The following is a 15,786-nucleotide window of genomic DNA, read 5'->3' on the forward strand; positions in this document are numbered from 1 at the left end:
AAGGGGGCCTATAGGGATGCTGGGGATGGACTACTCATTAGGGACTGTAGTGACAGGACAAGGGGTAAGGGGTTAAAACTCAAACAGGGTTAGACTGGATATAAGGAAGAAATTCTTTACCGTTAGGATGGTGAGGCACTGGAATGGGTTGCCCAGGGAGGTTGTGAATGCTTCATCCCTGGCGGTGTTCAAGGCCAGGTTGGACAGATCCTTGGGTGGCATGGTTTAGTGTGAGGTGTCCCTGCCCGTGGCAGGGGGGTTGGAAACAGGTGATCTTAAGGCCCTTTCCAACCCTAACTATTCTATGATTCTATGATTCCATGCTCTACAGACTGACAAAATTACTAGTATACTAACTAAATGCACTTCACTGGTCACATCATGTGGCACTTAGGGACATGGTTTAGTGCTGGACTTGGCAGTGCTGGGTTAACTGCTAGACTTGATATTCTTAAAGGTCTTTTCCAACCTAAATGAGTCTATGATTCTATGAGCTCTAAACCAAAACTACTCAAAAACTAGGACCTATATTACGATGCCACTTGCTTTACACTACATTTATTTAAAAGCTAGAAAACTGCAGCAGACCTCTTAAAAATCTGGTCTATGATGATCTGATGAGAGATGATGTACATACAAATATGTCTATGCTTGATTCAGAAGCAGACTTATTTGGTTTATAGCTTGTGAAATGTTCAGCTGGCCAAAAAGCGGCACTGTATATGTAACCATACCAACTTTGCAAAAGAAAACTCGCACAATGTGCTCCATATAGTTAGGAGCAATTACACACTGTTCTTACTAGTACTTGCTTGGAACAGTTGTAACTACACACACTCTCCAGTCCCTTAAAAGCACCTTTCTACATCCAGCCTGTCTCCGAACCTTAAAGAGTGCAGCTAAGCAGGCTACACTGGCTCTAAATAGGCTGGAAAAACATTCAGCTGCCCATATACAGCACAGGTACAGGCTTTCTGTGTCAATCTGACAACTCCAAAAGACTCAGGCAGTGAAAAAAATTAGCATTATAAATACTATTATTTGAACTTCTCTTTCCACTGGCTATAGATGAATTCAGTGTAAAAGAAAAACACACAGTTAAAACTGGAAAAAACACAGAGTTGGTTTTTAAAAAAGTGCTCTGTATTGTCTAGTCCTGCCCTAGTTTGAGCAGGTTAAGCCCCATAACTGAGCACTTTTGGAAGTCAAAACGTGACTGTTCACTGAGGCTACTTGGAGAAAGATGGCATATACATTAAAATGTATTACATGCTACATAATAAAAACAGAGGTTGTGCTCTTTTGCGAGTCTTGTGGTATGAAACTCAGCTGTTTTGCTCTGCACAGGTTCCCCTAACTGTTCACTTGGTTTTAATCCATCTGGATTTTCACCACAGAATTTTCCTTTGAGTTTCCAATTTGAATATACGAAAGCTCTGCCAAAACCACATCACATTTAAACCACAGGAAATCATGAATTTGGCACTGTTTTGACATGGAAGCTGTAAACAGTGTGCAGGTTCACTCAGAACTGGATCACTGTCTCTTGAGTTATGAAACATAACAAAACTTCCAGCGAACCAGGTCAGAATTATGAATTATTAAAGCAAGGAGGAATTATGTGATTTCTGCATGGATAAGGACTTTGATGTATTTTCCCCCAGCTTTTTTTCCCTTTAGTTATAAACACACTATGTGGAAGAATAAAAAGAGAAGTTGGGTTTTCTCCTTTCCAAGTCTGAGTTAAAACAGGATTTAGCTAATTCTCATAGCTCTAACACACATGCATCCTATTAAAGACAAGGGTAGTTTCCTACTGTCAGCTTTGAGGCTGAGCAACTGTAAAAGCCAGAGTTGTACTGAACACAGAAATATGGTTTGGTTTTATGTGTGAAATGACAGGTAGTCAACTTACAGCTAACTTATACCACTGCTACAGGATCAAGCCTCCTGTTTAAAATCCACATTTTCAGCTGCCAGACACTAGATTTTTTCCCCCAGGATTCCCGTTAGCAAACCACAAGGAATTTTTATGAAAATGGGAAAGTCTAAAGTATGATTTTTGCCTTCAAAATAAACACTGCCCTAAAGAAACACATATTTGTAAAGAAGTCACAAGTTCATTGAGGACGAAAGGAAAACAATCTAGATTTCCAGGCCAAGCCTGAAAACAATCCAGATTCCAAACCTACCCAACCCAGGAGTTTGAACGCAGAGCTACGTGAAGATGGTTTGACTGAAGTCAAACAATAGGATGCAAAATATAGTCATGCAAAAGAAGACTTCTGTTATTGCACTGCCGGCACGAAAATGCAGGGTAACCTTGCTGAATTTCATTTTTACCAGATTTTTAAACCCATCATTTTGAACATCACAAAAACTCTGCAGGGATCCGTCACACAGAACTACACATCAGACATATCTGACCTGTCATAGAGTTTTCAGATGTACATAGTTGCTCTCGCAGCTTTTCCACGTCGTCTGGATGAACCTGCTCGTACAAAGTACTGCCAAACCATTCAGACTGTGGCTGGTTCAGCACAGGAGTCACAGAATCTGATACATAGATCACTCTTCCCGTCTCAGCTGCAACTACAAACAGGAACCCATCTGCAGCCTCCAGGATAAGATGTTTCAGTTCCTTCCAAAGAAAGGATTTGATTAGAATGCCAGCAAGACAAGGGGATTAAATAACACATCTGTCACTGCCAAAGAATATTGTTTTCTTGTGATCATAGTAGCTGATCACAACCTAGGCAGAAATTTTCACTGTGGTATTAATAGAACACCACAACCAAACTTGCAGCAAGCCATAAATTGCTGATCTTAATAACAAACAACACTTTGTTTTTCTTGATTGCCTTTCATCTGGTGATCTCAATGCACTTCAAGAAAATTAAGTAAATAAAACTCACTACATACTGTGTGATGGACATCTAACATTAAAAAATAAAAAGCTATTTCAGCATACAAACAGAAGAAATGAACAGCTATAACTCATATGGCAAACTCATCCTTTAATTAAACGTCCTGAATAAATTAATTGGAAAGAAACCAACAAGTCATTCTGGTTTGTGTCATGTCATCCGTTCTCCTCCTCCGTATGAGCTCTGTTTGTAAATTAAACAGTCTCTGGATAAAAGGCATTAAGTGGGAACGGGGATGGGAAACCTCAGCCTCCCCTCCCATTAGCGGGCTCAAGCCACTACAAGGTTTTATCACTTCTTGGTTTTTTATTCCAGCCTGTGAATACGAAACCTCAGAGATGCAAAGGGTCTAGTACACCCTGTCTTTGGTGTTTTCTTTACATAGTGCCCTGCTCATCAACCTGGGTACTTCTGTCCTGAGACAGCTGACAGACCCACACATCCACCTGAGATGCAGCAACTAGTGCCCTGACCCCACCTGAGCTCTGGAAGGGGGACCATAGTCCTTTAAAGCAAGGTACTTCCTTCCCTCACTTTCACACACTGGATTTAGGCACTCAAAACCTTGAATTGCACATGCAAACAGTTGTTTGTATGCATCAAACAGAAACACCACCTTTGCTTAACAGAGCTTAAAAGCCTCTCAGGGGAAAGGATGCTAAGTACCACTCCAATTCCTGGAAACAAGCTTGAACAGCCTTTGCTTGGTGGCTCCAGTGACCACCAGAGCTTGTTAAGATACTGCATCTGGAACTCAGAGAGCTTTGGACAAGCTGAGTCCAATTCCAGGATAGACAGCTCAGCATGGCTACTGTGCAAGTGGTAGATATTAGCTGATAAAGTGAGGATCAAAGTCTGGTAAATTCTACTAAAGGAATGGGTAACTCATCTCAAGAAACACTTAACAGCCTGTCAAGTTCTCTGTTTTACTCTAAAGAAAGCACAAAGAAGTACTGGCTAAATAAAAACCTCACTGCATAGCTGGCTGCATTATACAGAGGATAATGAGACCTGTTTTGCATACATTATTAACAAAGATGAAGATAAACTCTGTCATTCTGCAGGATTCAAAACCCAAAGAGTTGCAATGAGAAGTGACTAGGGCACCCTACCAAGAACCAGCTGAATGGCACAGTCCTTCCAGAAACACACTGCAGGAAAGCCAGGATAAGTAGAGATGTGATCACTAAGAGGTCAGCAGCAGCTGCTGTGTCCCTAATAGAAGGAAGTATTGCCTTTAGCCATAACTTACATGTGTAAGTGCTTAAACGGTTTCAGACCATGAAAACGCACAATTACACCCACAGGACTTCAAAAACAATGAAAGTGGTAGAAATTGTCAGTGCGCTCAGTTAAAGTTTTCCTTCGAGCACTGGGTGCATCTTCCTTCTTCCATCCAAAATGCAACCTCAGCCAGTACAGATGGGATTCATCTCTGCCCAGCTCTGCTGCTGGGAATTTAGGCGCTAAGACTAAACAATGTTTTTAACCTCCCTCTAAACCCAGGAGGGAAAGGCAGGTCTTTCCAGATTAATTTCTAACCTATTTTAGAGGATCTTTGTTAGGATGGGAAAAACCCAGTTCTGGGGGTGAAAATTCCTTTCCGGTGATGAGAAGCAGCAAATTACTTGCTTTTCAGATGGACAGTCCTCAACAACAACATACATTTTGTGGTTTGGGTGATATGGTTTAGTGTGAGGTGTCCCTGCTCATGGCAGAGGGTTGGAACTAGATGATCTTAAGGTCCTTTCCAACCCTAACTATTCTATGATTCTATGATCTAGGAGAAAGATTTGACATATAGCTAAGATCAAGTCCAAACAGTCACAAACGCCTTGAATACATAGCTTGTACCAGTTACCACACAACAGCGAAGGATCAAGCTGAGACTCTACTCTTCTCAGCGTTTCCTTACATCTCTTAAAACCACAAACCAGAGAAAACAGATACTTGTGAAAAATCTACCTGTTCTGTAAGGAACGAAGGCTTGTAAGCTCCATCAGTAGATTTGTTCCCAGTGCCCCTCATTGATTTCATGTGTGAAACAGCCATCCGAAGAATCGTCAACTTGTCAGGCTTACGAGCCAATGCACTACAAGTGGGGACCATATCAGACAGTTCGGTGATGTACTGTGTCATCTTGTTTCTTCTGCGTCTCTCAATTTCACTATGATTCTCCCTGAACATTTAAAGAAACACCAAACGAACAGAAAAGCAGACATGATAAGAATTTCAATTGGAGGTAATGAATCCTAATACTTCACATTCGTTTTGCTGTTTTCAGCCCAGGAGAGCGAAGTGCTTCACGAAACTAAGCACCATTATCCCTCAGTTTCTAGACAGAAAATCCAGGCCATAGAAGGACAAATATTATTTGCCCATAGCTCTGAGAAGAACCCCTATTTCTAGCTTTTGGCTTGTGGCCTTAATCTCTTAACCAGTTTAATCTCCTTTGGTTTAAGGAGAAAAAAATAAAAAAGAAATAGAAAGATGTGAAGAACTATCAACTGTCAAGTCCAGCCAAACTCCCAAACTTTCTGGGATGTATCTCATAGCTTCTTTGTTCAAGGTGTTGGATCTGCTTATAAAAGGTCTTGTTTTAAGGAAACACAACAGCTGGATCAGGTCAGGTCTTACAAAAATCCCCATCCAGTGACAACACAGATCTCCAGTCCTGTAAGGCCGAGTGGAACATCCTGCACCCCTGTAGGGAGACACGACATGCCTGCAGGATCAGACTGCAGGACTGGGACCATATACGGTAAAACAGTACATACAGAAAAAATCCCAGTAAATAAATGAGTATGAAAGACAGCAAATAAACATCTGGCTTGTCAGACACAGATCAGAATTTATGTTCGAGAACACTCTAGCACAGCAGGGAAATAACAGTGACAGTACTCGGTGCTGCCCCACTTTGGGATGAGCTTTAGTGTTCTCATCCTTTATAGGAAACACATGACTGACATAGTGAGTCAACTTTGAGAGTTCTCAAAATGAACAGTTACCAAAATCTTTCAGAACTGAAGATCTGAGAATTCAGTTTTCCCCTACTGTAAATCACCATTGCTTGATCACTATTAAGGATCTACACCAATACACATATCTGAAATGGTCCAAATGGACCTAGAATACCTGAGTGCCTAGCAGTTATTTTTTCCCATACTGTACCTGTCTGATGGCAGCTAAATACAAGTACACAACAGGTACATGCTGCTTCAGATGTCAAAGCAGCATCTTCAATGAGCTCTGTATGGCATTTTCTTGTGAAAGTTGATCACTTGGAGAAGTCCACCAGCATTGACCGGTATGATAACACAACATTAAAAGAAACTGCAACATTCTTTGAAGCTGACTGTTATGAAGACTGATTATGAAAGTAGAAGGTAGGCTTGGCACACTTTTTGGCTACTTTTAATAATGGAGCCTTTTCTTAAAATGCAGGGAGGAATCTAAGTCATAGTATGCTGCTTCTTAAAATACAGGAATGCATGGGTTTGTCCTGCTCTAAAATGTGTACCCTCATGTTATATGCATGAGACATTGTCTCCAGAAATGCCACTTGTTAAGGCTACTAGCACAGTTATTTGTTATTACTGCTGACCCTATGGTTACTATTTCATTCAGGAAATCCAGCTATGGGTCTCTGCAATGATAGCCCGTGGCTGTTCACCAAGTTACAGCCAGTCCCTTGGTGAAGGTCACTATCTACTTAGCTAATACACTGTAATAGTGAACCTTTCCACTTCAAATGGCCGATAAACAGCCTTTGTGTAGGTTTTCACAGATGTAGAAGAGAACAGTGCCTATGGGAGTCAGACTGTATACAAACACACAAGCAGAACAGCTTGTGTGACCGTGCACATGGACGTAACAGCACACGTGTACAGGTCATCATATACATGGAGATAAATACGGACAAGTGGAAGAAAAATGCATTTTTACAGGACAAAAGTTTGCTCTAAGCTCAGCATTTTCACAGAAATGGTGACCAAGAAGACAAAGAACACACACGTTTAACATATATTTTACATTTGTAAGTACAGATTACATTGTCTGCCACTGAAGTATTTTAATACCTCTGAACATTGAAAACAACCAAAATAAAGAATAAACAAAGAGGTTGCAAAACTTCCTCAGAAGAAAGAGAATATCCAATAATCCGTTTCATTTATGTTCATAAAAGCTGAAAAGTAACAATATGTATGGCCGTGTTCAAGCAAACAAAACTCTGAAACTTTACTGAAATTACTTCACATTTAAACCCTTAAAAGAGAAAGAGGGGCTGTGCTCCTCTTGCAAAAGTGCCTGCCATGGGAATCCTGGCACTCATGAACACGTCTACAGAATGATGTCCTAATTCTGTCATTACTAACTTTACTTTTATATGGAAATTCTGGAGGGGCATAATCTTGGTAGACTGCGGGAGCTGATCCAAACCCACTTAAGTCCAAGGTTACTATTTCTGATTTCAAACATGTTTGGATCAGCCAACCCTCCTGACTTCTGATCAGTCAGGATGGGATCATATAAAATAAAAATGGGGGCAAACCATATTTGATTTTCCCTTTTTCTACCATGCCATCCTTTCTGTGTCAGCAATACTTTGATCATCGTCCCACCTAGAAACAAAATAACCAGCTCTCTAAGCTAATGCACACGTACTGAGATTCTCTGGACACGAACATCCCCCTCTTTTCTCTCAGCAGAAGAGCTCTACAGAACACGCCTACCTTGCAAACTTTTCCTTATCACCAGAGATTTGATCACCATCATACCTAGAAACAAAAGACAGTAAGTAAATCCACAAGGCTTATGCACCGCATGACATTAAACACACAGCAGAAAGCAGAGGTTCACAACTGCAAACTATTACAAATAACAGCAAGAAAAATGAGGGCATGAGAATGATAAAGCAAAGAAAACATAGTCTGATGAAACTTCCAAGCCATGCTGATTCAAAAGCTTCATTTATATATTTAAAAAAGTTGTAGACACATTTCACTGGATTTATGCAAACACTTTGACATACACTCATTGCTTGGGAAACTTAACAACCAGCACCATTACAGAGAACACCACTGAGCTCTGATTTACAGCAGTCCATGAAATATTCACTGCCGTTTGGAAGTGAAGGAGCTGTATCTTTTCCAGATTGCAACCACAACTCACTCCATTCAGCAGAGGGCACTGATGGTCTACAGATAACATGGGAGGGCAGAGACACACGTTTAAGTGCAATGTATTATATAAGGAGGCCTTCAGAAAACAGCTCCAGCAGGTACAGACACTGTACCGTCTGTTGGGACGACTGGCAAAAGTCAGGCAGATAAAACTGCTGGGTAAATAGAAGTGAAATTAAAACTGGCTTATATCCCAGAAGTAAACAGGTACCTCATTCCTACCCAAACCAACTGCAGCTAGATGCCCAAACAGGTATGTGTGGTGTATCGGCAGCAACTTCATGGAGGAAATCCAGATCAATTGGACTTTAGCCCAGTGGGATTAAAGCTTCACTGTTTCTGAAGTGTTGTCTCAGAGACAGGCAGCAGTGTGGCATTTCAGTACAGAATGACATGCTGCTCCTCCTTTCCTAAAAACAGACTCATCATTTGAAATCAGGTTTGGCTAGCATAGTTACAAAAACTACATTTGTTTGAAAAAGATCTTACTTTTGGAGAAACCAAATTGCTTTTTCCAAATGAGAGTATGTAGGAGTTTGAAAATACCAAAAATAAGGCTAACAGCTTCTCTAGAGGTGAACAGTATTTCTGCTTAAGAATAGTCCCGTGAGATTTTGTATTAGAATTATGCCTTTCCAAAATGATGCAATTTATTACAACAGACAGCCTATGAAGGTCCCATGAATTAGCTAAAAAAGTTAAACAGCATAAAATAATTAAGCATGTTGTCTCTACAAAACTAGTAATGAACCTTTTCTCAAATGAATTAAAACTAATTTTAAGTATCCCAACTCTGCAAGTTCCTCTATAAGGTTTCATATTTTTCTTCCTCACTATGACTCATTCAAACACTGAAGACAAAGCTTAAGTGAGCCTTGAGCTGTATTTCTATGCTGTGCTTAACACCAGCACCCTCAACTCATTCAAGTGAAAACACCGCTTTATTCGACTTGAATGTGCCCAGAGAAGAGACTGACCGGAAGAATTTGGAACAAAAAGACAGATCCAACGAGGAATGGCCACATACCATTTGGTGAGAAGTGCATGCATACGCTTTCATGTGACAATGAGATGCCATGCAGAGATACCTGAGCTGGCTTAGAAGTCCCTGAGAAGCAAGATGTGTTAACTCATGTGGAGTACTGTACTAACACCACTATCTCCTGTGCTCCCACTAGCTTGGAGCTTTTCTACTAATCCTCATCTGCCCAGCTGAGCTGACTATGTTACTGCCTCCAACTACTGTTTTCTCCCTTTCAGTCTCCCAGCTGACCTCACTATGTGCATGCTTCTTCAGGCACGAAGTCAGCTGGGCTAGCTTAAATATTTAAACAGCACTTCTTTGCTAACCAAATAATTTTGACCAATACAAGCTAGGAATCAGCCACGTGAGATATTTGGGGAAGGGAAAAGTCCTAAAAGAGGGGTGCAAGTAGAATAGGATGTCTGAACATGGCCACGAGCATCTCTGCACTGTTGTCCCACACTGTAATAGCAGAATAATCTGAAGGTTTAACAGCATTTTAAGATTTAAATATCAGTTTTTCATCTGACATCTAAAATCAGCTGAGTCTAAGCACAGTACAGCATACCTCTCCAATAAAATGAAAGGAACTATGGCTCTCCCCATTACCAAACTTTGAAAGGCTGAAGCCAGGCTGGAGAGAGACCAACACACATGCACCAGTGTGCCTACCAACCCTGACACTTATGCAGGCACAAATCAGGTTACATTCATCATAAATCTTAGAATCCCAGGATCATTCAGGTTGTAAAAGACCTTTAAGATCATTAAGTCCAACTGTTAACCAGCACTGCCAAGTTCACCACTAAACCATGTTGCTCAGTGCCACATCTACATGTCTTTTAAATATCTTCAGGGATGGTGACTCCACCACTTGCCTGGGCAGCTTGTTCCAATGCCTAATGACTCTTTTGGTGAAGAAATTTTTCCTAATACGCAATCTCAACTTTCCTGATGTAACTTGAGTCCATTTCCTCCTGTCCTATCACTTGTTACTTGGGAGAAAAGACCAACCCCTACCTCGCTACAACCTCCTGTGAGGTACTTGTAGAGAACGATAAGGTCCCTCTGAGCCTTCTCCAGACTAAACAACCCCAGTTCCCACAGCCGTTCCTCATCACACTTGTGCTCCAGGCCCTTCACCAGCTCCATTGCCCTTCTCTGGACTCGCTCCAGCACCTCAATATCTCTCTTGTGAAGGGCCCAAAACTGAACACAGTATTGGAGGTGCAGCCCACCAAACATTGGGACTAGCCCTCAGATCACCAGTTTTAACACCAGGAACTGGAATATCCTTTCTGTAAATGACATCAGCTAAACAAGGGTGCTGCTGGTCTTGTCCAGTAGGTTATGATACAGTGTTATGACACATATTCCGCATACTTATCTTTCAGACTGCCCAGGAGGATCCTGTTGAAAACCCTATGGGGACAGCTGTGTTTCAACATGACTGCTGCTATAATGCTGCAGTTACAGTGTGGATAACCAGCAGTTAGCTGTAGGCCTCAAAGAATCTACCTCTCACTGCAGCTGCCTGGTTTCCAATGGAAAAAAATGCGAACAGTGTGACAAGGGGAAAAGAAAAAGTGAAAAAATGGCAATGATACTTTAATGTTTGGTTTTATTTCTAGCCTAGAATAGTCCATGTTAATTAACATTTATTTTGGCAATTTTTACTATTCAGGTACACCTAATAGTATATAATGAGCTTTAATATTAAACAGTTCACATCTCTAGGACCTGTCATACTATCTTAACAAGCAGTTAACATCTGAAAGAAATCCAAAATAAAATTCATTTTCAGTGCCAGAAAGACAACTTCAGCAATGTCAAATAACCATAGTTCATGTACAACAGTTGAAATAATAACCTGAAAGTCACAAGTTTTCTCATTTGACATAGCTGCAGAGCAAAATTATGACATACGCTGTCAGCTACGTAAACCAATAACTACATTAGGCAGATTTCTGCCAGTTGCAAAGTTGCAAAGGAAGCTTATAGAAACAGTAACCAGAATTTAGGTCAAGTTGTTGGCAAGCTCTTTATCCGTATTCATATTTACTTTAAAGCACTAGTAGTGAGACAGCTGTCTTTCTCCACTGAAAAAACTGTGATTTGGCTGTTTGTAAATGCTCACCTTGAAAATTTGCTGGGCCCCTCCCCATCTTCATCATCAAAGTCCATCCTGTAAAAGCAAGATTTCCAAATCAGTAATCACGATATTGGTAATGGTGACATGAACATTCAAGCCACTGGTTCTCAATCTTGTTTAATTCATATTTTGACTGGAGGCGTTAACAACTGTAGATTCCAGTCTTGCTCATATTCTCCAGAATCCCTAAAGGTAGCTCATCATCTGCCAGGAATACAAAGAACACAAGTTGTTGGGGTTTTTACAGTAAAGTAATAGACTTCTTCGCAGAAATCTGCACTTTTAAAATTAACAAATAAAAGGAGATATTAAACAAATGAAGTTCTTTTAAGATGGTCAGAAGTAAAAATATCTTTTAGGCTTGACAGAAGTTTACAGAAATCAGTGGGGACCCTATGTTCAAGGACTAAAATTAAGACTAAAGAAAAAGTTCTAAAGCTGTACACACACTAAACGCCAGAGCACTGGTTTTGACCCAGCCTAAAGAAAGCTAGACATAGAACACAATAAACTCCCAGCCTCCCTGCTACAAGGATTATCTCCATCACTGCTACTGATTGCAACTGTAGGACATTCTTTAGAGTTGCCCTAAATTAACCCATCAGTTCACACAAATTATTACCCAGTCTGCAAATGGCAACTACTTTGTGGTATTCCTGTGGTCAATACTAAAAATGACCTATGGATCTACTGTACACCTAACTTACCTGGTTTATATCCCAGACCTTCTCCTTAAGTCAGTGGAAGAGATGAGCTCTTCCTCGGGGCAAATCCCTCTCCTTCAGTTAGGCTCCTCTAGGGAGCAACAAAAAGCAGAAATGTCTTTTCTTCACTTCTTACACAGAGACTAGGAAGATTAACCTCCTAAATTAGCCACCTAGATTAGTTTCCTACATTAGGCAGTGTGATAGTCTCCTTCCCATTGACACCAAGTTCCCAGAAAGTTATGCAACAGTATAATTTCCAAAACATTTTACTCATTTTTAAACCTTTAAAAAGAGGTGAACAAACATATCTCAATTATAAGAGGGTAACTCAGCCATTCAGGCAGATTAAGAACCAAGATGATATAAAATTATCAAATACAACTGCTGCATTAGTGTATTTTTTAATAAGAACATATATCAGTATGATATGCAGACCTTGATCAGTCAGTGTAATTTGTGTAGATAAGAAATCATGGCTTGCTCTGCAAACAGTTTTGTCGTGTTTCTTTAACACTTCGAGCTTTCTAACATTTCACAATTACAGATTCCAACACTCTTCATATTAACAACAGATATAAGTCCTATTAAAGGCAAAAAAAAAACCCTGCAAGGTGACAATATTTACCTCAGTATTAAAAGAACCCCCAGCAATTAAAAATTAAGATTTGTATGTTCAGAGTGTGGGAACAAGGTTGCAAAAATGCTCTCTAAAACTACATCAGCGTACAGAAGTATGAGTGCCAGTCAGGCAATACTGCCTAGCTTCTTAACTCTGATAACCAAGAGAGACTGGTCTGTGAAGGATGTGTCCGAGGCACAGCAATCTATGTACAGTCAGGACAAGGAACAAGCACAAGAATTGGAAACAGTATTAGAAAAGTCACAGTAATATTTTCCAGATGGAAACAGTGATTCTTCATTTCTGGAGGAAGTACAGAGAAAAACATTTTCCTCAAAGAGTCTTGAGAAAAAACATGTATTTAATTTGGTTAAGTTTGATGCAATCATCATTTTCATTATAAATTACACTTTTGCTTGCCTAATTATCACCAAACTGGGTTTCAAGGTCCATGACCTCTCAGCTGCCTTGTGCAGAACACCACCGACCTCCAGTGGCCAGAGCCCTTGATAGAGCGACGGAGCCTGCAGCTAAGCCAGGACCCAGCCAATGTGCTGCTACCCATCACCCCAAATCTGCCCTTCAGCACCAGCACCAGCAGCCTAAATTTCCCCAGACCTGCTGCACAGACAGTACTCCCAGCAATTTAACATTTAACACATTATCATCTAGCCAAAGGTCTCCTCTTACCTACCTGCTTCTTCCCCACATATTACAATGTGGCTATAGGTGAGATTCCAGAACAAACTTCTAAGTTATTTCAATTGCAATGTTTCTATGTACACTGAGAATGTGAAAGTCCGCTTCACAAGAGAGCTGTCTATTTAAAAGCAGAGGGCATACTCAGACCAGCACTGGGCTGGCTCCACCTGAAACTGCTCAAAAAAGCATCACATCAGGCCTATCCTTCTCTGGTTTCAGGGGCAACAGAGAGAAACCTCCAGTTTCAAACTCAAGGGAAAACGGCTGCAGAAAATATATATACCTATGGGGAAGCCTTTTATTTGGGGATTTAACAAGGCACTGCTTTAATTTGGGATGGATTAATTTTCTAATTCCTTTCCTTCCCCTCAATACACTGAGATCCTGTGTATCTTCTTAACTTCCAGCCAAATACTCCAGCTGAGTGACAAGAGATGGATTTCTCCCCGGAATCAAGTACCAGCTCTACTGTATTTAGTCTAGTTTATTATTAATGGAATATAATGCAGAGAATTACAGAGAAGCTGATGACAGTTAAGGCTTGATGCTGCTGCCTGTGCTGTATACCTACTTCCAAGGGAATAAGTAGAACTAACACACCTGTTTATCGAGATGGCTGGATATCAGCTTCTCATAAGATCTCAGTGGGTTAATACATACAGGCAATACCCATCAAATTTATAGTTGGCCCATCATGGCAGAATCTGAGTGCCTAGGGTGCAGCACCAGACTGTAATAGACTAAATCTTTAAATGCCTCTGTTTTGTTCAATTACCGTAAAAACTTGACTTCATTTCAAATGAAGATTATCAAAAATAAGAAATTTCATATGAAGTTAATTCAAAACGTCAATACTTGCAAAAATGCAACAGTAAATGCAACTCTGTCCCTCCTTTCCTGATTTCACATTTCACTGCGCAAGATGAAGAAAACCTTTTCAAAACCTGCAAAAAAGAAATATCTCAGGTATAAAGTCCTTGGTTCCAACATCCTGCCTGAACCTCTGTGTCGGCTTTACAGCAGGATGGAGTGAAAGGCAGGGAATCAGTTGTAATCTTTAGCAGAACACAGCAGAACATATGAAAATAATATTCCAACAAACTCCTCATACCCTGACAGATCAGATCTTCTGTTTAGATAGAATATTCTGCACATTAGCAAAACAGCAGAAGCAGCCTCCAAGAAGACAAATGACATCATTTCAGAAGTTTCAGAAAGAGAACCTTTTATCTTCATTTCAAATTCCCATTAAAGAGAGACTTTAAAAGAGCTTCACTATGCTCTTTTGTTTTGAAGAGACAGCATAAATTTTGTTTTCCTCTTTCATGCTGTTCATGTCAATCATAAAAAGACCTGATGTATGAGGTACTTATTAAAATACATTTTCTTCAAAAAGATGAGTGGGTACCATAAATACCACGACAAAAATGTTTTTTAAAAAATATTTATTTTTAAGCAGAAACATTTTCATACAAAGAAAAATCCCTCCTCCCATAAGGTGGTCCTGCACTGGTTAAAAAATTGATATGGGGGAGGGTTTGAACACTGCAAAAAAATTGTTATGTAAAATTCCCAAGAAATGTCAAAAGATGGCTTGCCATGATTATACAGCATAGGAAGGGGGCAGGCAGGAATGATAGGGAGCAGATGCAGCTGAGAGGCAGATGGGGATCCGCACTACAGCCTTTTGTTCAGTACAATATCAGGGGGTACAGCGGGGAGGGGTCTGAGGTTTCTTCCTCCCCATATCTCCCTAGATCTTACAGATCTCATACAGAGAGGAGACAAGACTATATGCTGAACTGAAACAAAACCAATGCAACTGCAAGCCAACCAGTCAAAAAACCAACCCAAACACCAACCCTCCCTCCCCAGGTACAGATAACCTAGGAAGGTAAAAAGCCCCATATCCTCCCCACATTAAATAAAGAACTGATGTTATATTAATCTAAAGTAGCCATGGACCACCATCACCTTATGCTGTCACTTTTTTCTATAAAGTACCTGGTATAATTTATAGAAAGGAAAAATATTTTTCCAAGCTGTCGATGAATGCCTACATGGCAGAAACACCTTCTGTATAGCCAATGAGTTTAAACTGATCTACATTCAAGTCCATACAGCAATTATTCTGCCAGCTTGCCTCAGCAATTATGAGAAAAGAAACAATTTTCAGAGATAACCGAAGCTGGAAAAGATGACTGTGTTCACCAGCTACATTCCTTTATGTTTGACATAAAGCATTCGTTCTAAAATGCCCAAGGATTTAGGTGCACAAAGATGTATCACCAGGACAGGAATGAAAGGACCAAGTGTTAGCTGCAACTTTGTTCCAAGAGAAGCCAGGAGGAATTAGACACAGCAGGCATTCTTTCCCTCAAGGTCTGAATACACACACACTGAACAAAAAAGGAGCTAAAAATGCACCCTCAGCTCAGGTTTGGACAAGGGCTATTAGTTCAGAGCTATGGT

The 15,786-nt window shown here is 40.4% G+C and overlaps 1 protein-coding gene across 4 annotated transcripts in view; it reads right to left on the minus strand.

Annotated features, from left to right (window-relative positions):
- The window catches only part of ARNT2 (aryl hydrocarbon receptor nuclear translocator 2), a 104,498-nt gene that overhangs the window by 61,579 nt on the left and 27,133 nt on the right, over positions 1-15,786 (minus strand). For 3 of the 4 annotated variants that reach the window (XM_062630132.1, XM_062630150.1, XM_062630141.1), the window contains exons 3-6: positions 11,272-11,319; positions 7,661-7,705; positions 4,893-5,106; positions 2,428-2,641 (exon numbers count right to left, since the gene is read on the minus strand). In XM_062630132.1, the coding sequence (XP_062486116.1) occupies positions 2,428-2,641; positions 4,893-5,106; positions 7,661-7,705; positions 11,272-11,319 (521 nt within the window). The remainder of the gene's footprint in view (positions 1-2,427; positions 2,642-4,892; positions 5,107-7,660; positions 7,706-11,271; positions 11,320-15,786) is intronic. The other variant, XM_062630160.1, reaches the window with a different exon arrangement.

This window comes from Pezoporus occidentalis, unplaced genomic scaffold (genome assembly GCF_034315485.1).
Source record: "Pezoporus occidentalis ecotype Australia unplaced genomic scaffold, CSIRO_AGI_Poc_V1 ctg11, whole genome shotgun sequence".
Taxonomy (NCBI): domain Eukaryota; kingdom Metazoa; phylum Chordata; class Aves; order Psittaciformes; family Psittacidae; genus Pezoporus; species Pezoporus occidentalis.